Raw genomic sequence first — 10000 nt, forward strand, 5'->3', positions numbered from 1 at the left:
AAAAAACCCTCAAGGGATACTGAAGGGAAGCTTTGAGCAGGAGCCTAGGCGAGAAGTCAAGTAAGCGTGAGTGTTAAACAAAGACTGTCTGGTGAAGTGAAGGTGCTATCACGATATTCAAAGATCAGGGGAGGGGAAATATCAGTGATAGTTGTTGCAAGCTCCACAAAAAAAAAAAAAAAAATTGGTATAAAAAGTTGGCCCCGGGTTTGCAGTTTGTAAGCCCTACAGACTCTGTAAGAAGCTTTTTTTTTCTTTTTTCTTTTTTTTTTTTTTAAAGGGAATTTGCCTGCTAGGCAGGTCTTCCCTAGCTCTCACAGTTCTAATTATTTCCTACTGCCCTAATGCTTTCTCACTATTAAATTCTCCATTGACTGTAATAAAGTCTCCCTACTCTCAAGAGCTTGGAGAGCTGCTTTTTTTTTTTTCTTCCTTTTTTTTTTTTTTTTTTTTAAGACTGGGAAAGAGAAGGGAGATAGATACAGAGAGAGGGAGTGAGAGGAGTGTGCTTTCCAAGGTGGGGTTTCCCAAGCTGTCGTTGCTCAAATAAGAATCTTACCCTGAAATTGGCTGCTCATTTCTGTGTGGGCTGTAGGTAATGCACTCTAGCAGGCTTTTGCCACTATCCTATGTGTAAGGTACGCATCTTACAATATTGTACAGACTACTCTTATAGGTAAGACGGGCCTTCGTAGGGATTTTTTTTTCCCACAAAGCAAAAATAAATAGCAGGTGGAAATTAATTAGACCTTACTTGCTGTTTGAGGAAGTGAACTGTTGTTTAATAATCGGATGAGTGTGATAACATATTCCTGAATTTTAGAAAGCAGATGAATTACTGTGCCCAGGACTGACCTACTATTTTTATTAGTCCTGAGGAATTGAGATGGCGTGAAAGGGAAAGATACAGCCTTTAAAATGCAGGATAGCTTTTAGTGTAAAATTGAATATGATACTCTACCTTCAATACCTTTACCTGGTTCATTTAAACATCTGATAAATAAATATACTGTAGTACACAGACAGTGGGAAAAACTGTGGCTTATAGTATAGAGATAAAAATTTTTAGGCAATGCTTGTTTTTTCAGTTGCAGTTAACTTTACCACAAGTCAATTCATCTGATTTCCTAAAGCCTTCTCATGCCAGCCGAGTGCACCTGTTAAGACAGAATGCTGCAGGAAGGATGCACTTTTTCTTTACCTGGCACTCTGTGTGGGTGGGGGCCGGGGTGGGGTGCTGAGCTGCTGGCTCTTGTCTCTAGTAAATAAATCTCATCTGTGATAATTTGCAAAAATCCAGTTGTCAATTTTACTGTAAATCTGTGTTCAGAAATGGCCTTCAGAGACCGACCATATGAGTGCCCACTTAAAAGTTTTGTACTACAGCCTGAATTCATCACAACAGCACTGCTTTCTGTGTTGTGCCATTTCTGTTGTCCCATCGCTGCCCTTTTTAGCCATTTTTGAACTGTTAACTTTACTCACAACTACCATCTTCGCTCGTGAGGTTATTCTAAATAGTAAAATGATTAGTTGGCTTTGAAGAGATGATTTTTTTACCATGAAAATTCTATTATTTCTCATCAAAGATGCTGACTTTGCTCACTGATGCCGATGTGATACATACACATTCTTTCCGATTATGCTAAGATACATCCTGTAACTCACAACTGGAAGCTCCGTTTTCCTGAAAGACCTTCCAGCACAAGGTGTTAGAGCATACTTTACATTTTTACAGAGAAAACTTATTTGAGTAGGTAGCAGTATATTAAACCTACTAATATAGGTACTTCATTTTACAGTATTTCGATAGCAGTTGACCTAATTAGTGTTTTAATCATATTCATTTACCTACATATTTAAAAAATACGGAATGAACTAATTTATGTCTCTGCTTAACTCAGGCTTTGAAAGCTAAATGTTTTAGATAAAGTGGAAAAAAACCCAACCCAACCCAAACCCTTTACAAATATTCTCTTAGCTTGTCTAATTTTTTGTTCTCACACATTCAGCTATGTCCTTCATATTTGGCATTTTGATTTATTAGGCAATCTTAAGTATTAAAGATTTCTAACATACCAGCGCAAGGCTTCAGATGCATTGTGCCTTGTGTCAATGATGAATTAATTCCAGCAGAGCACAAAAGTTACCATTATTTAAGCCTAGCTCCTCACCTCTGCTTTTACATCATAGGCCAGTTTTAAGAGGCTGAAGCCTAGGCCGTGTCTTAGGAAGCGAAACGAGGTAAGCGCATGGGCGCGCTGGCCAAGGTCGGCTCCATGGCATTGAGCGCCGTGTGCTACAGGTCCGCCTCGTCTGTGGATCGGCCGGTGCGGGCACGCGACCGCCCGTGGAATAGGATCATGGGCCTGGGGACGTCGCCGTGGTCGGGGGGCTGGCCCCGGAGCGGGGTACGACAGTACGACAGGGGTGTTTCCGGAGGGGCTTTGTGATGGTGCTGCCCACCTCCGTGTCGCCACTACTGGGGGGCGGCCGCCGGCGCGCTCTCCGCTCCTGAGGGGCTGAGGCGGCGTCTCTCTCGCGGGGGGACGGGACCGACGGGCCCGCGGAGGGACGTCAGCTTCCCGTTTATCTCGGCAGGCGGAGCGGTGCCGTCCAGGGGGGCCGGGCGCCGCAGGGTTCGGGCCCGCGGCCCGCAGTCGGGGCGCCCCGGGGGGCGGGCGGGGCAGGGCCAGCATGCCCCGGGGCGGGGCGGGGCGGGCTGCCGGCCGGCCCCGCGGCGCCCCCTGGCGGCAGCTCCCGCGCTGCGCACCCGCTCCCGCCTGCCGGCGCGGCGGCGGCGGCGGCGCGGGCGGCGACCTGGGGAACGGCGGGGCCGGCGGCGGCAGCAGAACCTCTACCTGGCAGGGCGAACCGAAGGCCGCCAGCCCGGCGTTCGGTACGCCCTGTCATAAAGTAAGGAGGTCTAATTGAGCTACGGCTCTCTATCCTGCTATTTGTACAAATAAAAGACCCCATCTTGATGCAAAATAAACACAAAAGCACTGTTGTGACTATAACAGGGAGTCATACACTAATTTATATAATAAGTGGTTGTGCACGCTTTATTCAAGATTATGGCTGCAAGAAATGGCATGAATTGCTGGGTGTGTTTAATGCTGGATTATAGCAATTTGAAACATGTCAAACACATGGCTAATGCCTCATGCTTCACTCATTCTTGCGTAAACCTGCATAGCCACCATCCATTATACCCTTGGTAACAACACAATTCTGCAAGTAAATATTGTTACACTAAGTAACCTTTCAATTCAAGTTGTTTAGGAAGAGAAAATGCAATCTTGTGCAGTCAGTTCCAGTGTCAGTTTAATGTTTCAAAAGGGAAGTGGTGTAGAGAATAAGTATCTGTACAGCGACTTGCCGGCTTAGAACGCACACGCGCGCACAGAAAACCTACGTTTTACTGCAGGGGAGAAAAGTCAAACTGTAGCTTCTAACTTCACGGGACCAGTATTTCTTTTTTGGTATGGGTGATTGCTTGGTTACCCTGGCAGAATTAGGCATTCAACCTGCAGAGCAACCACACACTAAAATAATCTACAGTTTCATTCTCTCTTGGTGAATGTATGTGTCTGTGAGTGTGGGTGCGCGTGTGCATGCGTGCCTGTGTAGGCACGCTCATGACTGACAGCGAGTGCGACAGCAAGAGAAAGAAAGAAGGATTAGGAAGTGTGAATGTGTATAAATGTGTGTAAACAGGGACCTGTATATTTTTCCTTGGCCTATTTGAAATACTAAACTTTCAGCCTCTGTATCTGGTAGTCGCTCTATTTCCTTTGTATTTATTTATGATTATTATGCTAACAACCCGCACTACTGTTGTAAAAGCAAGAAAAAAAAGTATGTTAGTTTGCTTAGTGAGATGTTGCAGGTGCAAATTATTCTGCCACCAGTAACTGAAATTACTGGTACATAGATATCAGAAATGATCCTTGTTTAGATGTTTTCAGTGCTTTAATTTGTGAGGGTTCAGAGTTGATAGTACGTGTACACATGTGTACAGATATACATGTATACACGTGTGTGTGTGTGTATGCAAGGGAAAAGGAAAAGATTATGTGCTCTTGCTTTTTCCAGCAGCCCTTCTTCAGTTGTCGGCAGTGAGAAGGGGGCTGTGGACAACCACCACAGAGCATTGCTCGAGCCAAAGTTTCAGTATTGTTTCTAAAAATACGCTTTTACAACTAGGAATAACATTTTATTTTTAACATAGAATTCTATGGACTCTTTCTTTTTCATATAAATACTTCAGTATTTCTTCTACTTCACTTCCAAATAAATTGCCCTTTCTAGCATTGATACTCTGTAGTTTCATTCTCTCTGTACACAGCTGTTGGGTCGGATTTGTTGTTTTCTATTGCCAGAGTAGTGTTACTGGTCATGTTATGTTAAAGCCGATTCTGCTGGCTCACAGACACTTTAACTTAAAATGCAGAGCCCGAACTACACTCTGGGGCTTTGCGAGGATACAAAATCCACAAGACATAAAACCCTTTGGTTAATATGAACTGGAAGATGTTTAACCCTTCTCTGCTAATTGTAGTGAAAGAGTCAGAGAGATGTAAAAACAGGGGGGGTGATGTATTTATTTATTAAATTTCTGAGTGTTTTCTAATGTTTTGATTATCTAACATTTACACCCCTTTGCCCTTTTAATGCGCTTGGCTAAACGTACCACTGTTATTGTCTAATGTTCGAATTTGTAAAAGATGAACCTGTCTGTTGGTTAAATCTTTGTTTGACTAAAAGAGGATTAATGTTTGAATTTCCCGAATTTCCAAATCCTTGTAACGATACAGTTGATGAAGTGTTTTAAATAGATTTCCACTCTGATATACGTGTCTTTTTATTGAAAGTAAATATTGTAAAAATCAGAAAGGGCTGCCTGCTCCCACAGTTGTGGCATACCCGCATTAGAATTTTCATATAACTACTAAGGGCAATCAGACCCTTTTCTCTGAATATTTTAAACATTGTACATGTAAAATTTATGCCTAATTTGAATACTTATTAGCTGCCTAATCTCAGAAAAGAGTATTAGCTTTGTTTTGCCTTGTAAAATTCATCACTGCGTGTATCACATTTTCCACTTCTATTATTTTTCTTCGCTGATGTTCGTAAGAGTGTTTAGGAAGGGCTGTTTGTTCATAAACACATCTGGTGCTGCTGTTGTTTACTGGGCTATAACAGCTGCCCTCCTTTATGTTAACTGTGTTCGTGTTTGGGTTTTTTGCATCCTGTTTATTTTTGACCAGACCATCTTTAAATAACTCATCTTTTACTTTTTTAACTTTCTTCACACAATATATAATTTCACTTTATCTTGTAGGCGCTTGTTTGCGTTAATTCATACAGCGTTTTGATTAATATCCCATGCACGCACTTGAAGTTGTAATGATCCTTTTCCTGCCCCCCCCCTTTTTTTTTTTTTTTTTTTTCTCAGAGAAAGGCTATTGCTCATACTTTGCAAGGGAACAAATAACTAAGTTCAATAATTAGGCTAAGCAGCAAGCTTTGTTTCTTTTCCCGAGTTTGCTTACACATCCCTCTCCTTTCAGAGGTGTCTTTTAAAGTCACAGCTCAGCCAGGTTGTTGTGGGGACTCTTTCCGTGCGTTGGGAGTGAGGGTGAGGGAAAGTGAGGTCCATTCTGACCCTGCGAGAGCAGGAAAGGACTTTGGTGGCTCTGAGAAGAGACATTGACCTTTCCATATTACAGATACAAAATGCGCCTTGAAATTCTGGTTTGTAAGGGCATGTTGGTTCTTTATTTACTGCAAAGATTTCAACTGATCTTGGCAGGACATCTCATTGCTATCCTGAAAGTACAGTATATTTATGCAGTGAAAATGATAAAACATTTATTACTGTAGAGAAGGTAATATGCATAATTTATGCTGTTTTTAGCACAATCATTAGTGATATTCTTGATAGATTTTATTTCCAGCTTTCATATCTAATACATGCCTGGAAAATTAATTTTATATCTTTCATTTATTTGCCTATGTTAAAATTGAGTTTTAAGTCATCTTCAAGTGAACAGTTTGATTGCTGCTCATGCATAAGCTTAATTACTTCCCAGGAAGGACAGTATTAAATGTTTTAAATGTCAGAAAAATAAATGAATATCAGCCGTTTGATTAAAAAAATAGGCAATATCTGACGTGTTTGCAGCAGGAGCTTTTTCTTAAAATGCCTCCGAGGCAAAATTTTATTTAGTCACAAAAAAGGAGAAGCCCATTATACTATTTATCATTGGTTGATACCATATGATTTGTAACACCCTTACAAAATTTTAATTTTGTATGATTAGCTGTGCATCATTAAACAACAGCCTTGCATAAGATATGCTGTAAAATTCTGACAGAATCAAGATAGTGAATATTTTAAATAAGGCTGTATAGTCATCCATGGTTGTCAAAGCTAGATAATAGGAAATATAGAGCAGTGTGTGAAATCGTGCCTTCATTTAAAGTGGTTTTATAGGTAGACTTTAAAACGTAGTCGCTCATAAATGCTATTGACCATGCTGCGTGCATGGTGTGTTATTTTGGCCGTTAAACGTAAGCACACAAAGCTTGCTTATAGAAACCATAATTCCGGTGATTAGTAGCTGTATGTATGAAAGCAGAGTTTGCATCGCATTTCTAGGTAAACGGCTCCACGAGGCTTTTTTCTTCTTCTAAAGATGCTGTCTGTATAATTGGCAGAGAGGGACATCTTGATAATGGAAGTGTGAAGGTGTAACGCGTGTGTTAATTGATACTTCTTAATCACTTTTAGGTATTAAGTCATGATGCAGGAATCTGCGACAGAGACAATAAGCAACAGTTCAATGAATCAAAATGGAATGAGCACTCTAAGCAGCCAATTAGATGCTGGCAGCAGAGATGGAAGATCAAGTGGTGACACGAGCACTGAAGTAAGCACAGTAGAACTGCTGCATCTGCAACAACAGCAGGTAAGTTTGTTTTGCTTCCTGTTTGTTTTTAAACAAATAAAGGGCTGTTTGCGGACGGGCACCCTTCTGCAGACCCTCTGCGCGTGCTGAATGTGAAGTGTCGTGCAAGTGAAGAGCGTGGGGCGTTATTTGTTGTTTTTGTGCACATTAATGCTGAAACGCAAGGATCCTGTTCTCGTGGCGGCAACGTCTCGCTGATGCCGCCGCACGCCGCCATGCTCGCCTGGTGATTAAAATCCCATGGCGTATTTATAAAAGTTGTGCCGAAGCCTTGCAGTGCATGTTTTCAGAATCTGTTAGTTTACGGTGCGATTCGGTGGCGTAGGAGGTGATGCAGAGCTTTCCACCAGAGGGCCACATTACTTGAGACTTCGCTTCGCTTGCGAGGAATTGTTCCAAAGTCGGAGCTGGGCTGAAGGGACCAGAGTGACTTCTCACAATAAAGATGCTTTGCTGCCGTAGGTGTAAATAAAAAATGTTGCTTAGTTCAGAACCACCGAAATAATAAAGAGTGTGTGCCTGTCTGTGTGCGCGCGTGTGTGCGAGTGTAACCGGGATGGGTGATTTCGAAAATATGGGAAAAGAGAGAAGCAGCTTTTCTGTAGGTATGTTTCCCTTCTCGCTTTAAAAACATCTTTTTAAGTTTGTCTGTTTGCTTTCTCGGGGAGTTAATGGAGAACTGCTTTTATGTTCACAACTGTAAAATTAAACCGTTGTCTGGCTGCTGACGCCATCTAATTATGAGATGTAATCGATTAATTTTTGTCAGTGTAAGATTTCTTTTCCTTTGAAAACCTGCACAAACATAATTCCTTCTACTTTGTCTACCGAAATGGTTGCCTCCCCATCAGGGGATGCAGGTTGCACTAATGCAGTGAAGCCCAAACGGTTTGTTTGGTAAACAATTGGGGTCTGATTCTGTAGAGTGCCAGTACCTGCTCTGAACTCCTGAAAGTCTTCAGTGTCTGGCCCTCTCACCTGCTGAGGCCACTCAGCACCTCTGGAGTTCAAACACTTCATCTGTAAATACTAAGGTTTTTAATTGCAACGTCAGGTATTGCATTAATGGAAGGAAAGTTGTCTCCCCTAAGACAAAATAGCATAAAAATCCTGTTTTGTAGAAACATGCTTTAACATGATAGATAAATTGCATGTGTACGGGCCTCTGAAATAACAGGTCATAATAGCTCTTAAAATTGAATCATTCTCAGTGCTGAATTAAGCAGTGTACACTAGCTACATCTGTAGTTAAATATTTTAAATGGTGACAGAAAATGTGGAAGAATTAAATAGTTGTGGATTGAAATATGAGAAGTTGTTAAGGCTTGAATCTGTGCCTTGCTTCAAATTCAAGTGTATTCTGTTTTAACAATTGAGCACTTATAGTATTACAGTCTGAGGAAATACAGGTTTCAGCGTCTTCATTAAGTTCTTAGCAGGCTTACACCTATATATATACACACACTATTATCTGTATATGTACATTGTGCATATATACTATTTGCATAGAAAATTACATATATATACACACATATATATATATAAATTTAATATTGTTTTCATTGAAAAGCATGCCATCACCTTTATTCAGGTGTTCAGATTATAAAAGCATTTTAAAATCTTTATTGAGAGTGTATTTAATTGGTGAAAATGTTCAGAAAACTAAACTTAAGTGAAACACTTTAAAACACAAAAATACCGACAGAATAATGTGCCACTTACATGTTTCTCAAAGCAGCAGTCCTAGGCATTTGTAGCCAATTTGTCCATACAGTCACAGATTCCAGTAGATAGCATTTGCAAAGACCACAGAGAATAACAACTGAAGATGAAAATATCCAGTTGAGTACTAATAACAGACAGGTTCTGAGGGGACAGGCTTAGAAGTGACAATCTTTTCTTCAAAACTGTGATTAGATCTTAAATAAGCAGACAGGCAAAGTAAAACCATGGGTACAGTTAATAGGACTCAAGAGGCATTTTATGGTAGGGTCTGCACCATAGGATTTAAATACAACTTGAGTTAGGCATATAAATCCTTCTATAAAATATGTTGATGTGAAACATAAACACTAGTAAACATGCAGTAGGATGTCCTTTAGATAATGGGCATAGCTTTATGCTACTTTTGCTTTTCTTCCTCTTTTTTCTATTTCTTTTTTTTTCTGTTTTTGATCAGATGCCTCTTGAAATATGTTTTAAGAGGAAGATGATGGCTGGTTTTATTATTGTCACTGTAGTAACTCTCTAAAATGTTATTTTTAATATGTGACTTGCCTAACAAACTTTCACAAGTAGAAAAACAGAGCAAACCCCATTGTACCTGCAGTTATTATTATTCAGATTTTTTTATTGTTTAAATATGTGCAAGATATAATGTATTGATGTCATAGTTTAACATTCTGGTTTTGGCTTCTCTGAGTTGTTTTATTGGGGGCCTTCAAATAAACAAATCAAGTTTGTTATAGCTTCTTCTAAAGGAAGCAAGTAAATAATTGCTGGTTTTAATACATTTCCTTCAGCTGGGCAGCTATGTAAAGAGATGCTAATGCTTAAGAATGGCTATATCAGCCAAGTAAAATCACAAAATAAGTTTTCACTGTGGCATGAATATGTACTGGGGAAAGTTAAACATGAGAAATTTTAGGCTGTGTACAAAGAGCAACTGGGCTTAGTTAAAAATTTAAGTTACATACGATTTGCATCTTGTTCAAGCATTATGATCACAAATTGGTGGATGTATAGAAAGTAAATAAGCTAAAATAATAGACTTCATTATGTTCTTGTAAGCAATTATATGGAATTTGGACAGTATTGTTACTGGACTGATGAACTATGTTGTTGTGATCTTTATATAGAAATGAGAAGTTTGACTTAAATCAGGGAGTTGTTCCTCATCCATGTATCAAGAGAGAATGACAGTATTCTATAATATATTGTAATACATACTTGGTGATAAATGGATTGGGTGCTGTCACAAGTCATCAGGTTGGCTTTGAAGATGTATGACTAGAATGTAA

At 40.0% G+C, this 10000-nt stretch overlaps 1 protein-coding gene across 1 annotated transcript in view; it reads left to right on the plus strand.

Annotated features, from left to right (window-relative positions):
- The window catches only part of FOXP2 (forkhead box P2), a 437464-nt gene that overhangs the window by 233643 nt on the left and 193821 nt on the right, over nucleotides 1–10000 (plus strand). Inside the window, exon 4 of the mRNA XM_052790203.1 lies at nucleotides 6803–6980. Coding sequence (XP_052646163.1) covers nucleotides 6813–6980 — 168 coding nt within the window. The 5' untranslated portion in view covers nucleotides 6803–6812. The remainder of the gene's footprint in view (nucleotides 1–6802; nucleotides 6981–10000) is intronic.

The sequence above is a fragment of the Harpia harpyja genome, chromosome 6 (genome assembly GCF_026419915.1).
Source record: "Harpia harpyja isolate bHarHar1 chromosome 6, bHarHar1 primary haplotype, whole genome shotgun sequence".
Lineage (NCBI taxonomy): Eukaryota > Metazoa > Chordata > Aves > Accipitriformes > Accipitridae > Harpia > Harpia harpyja.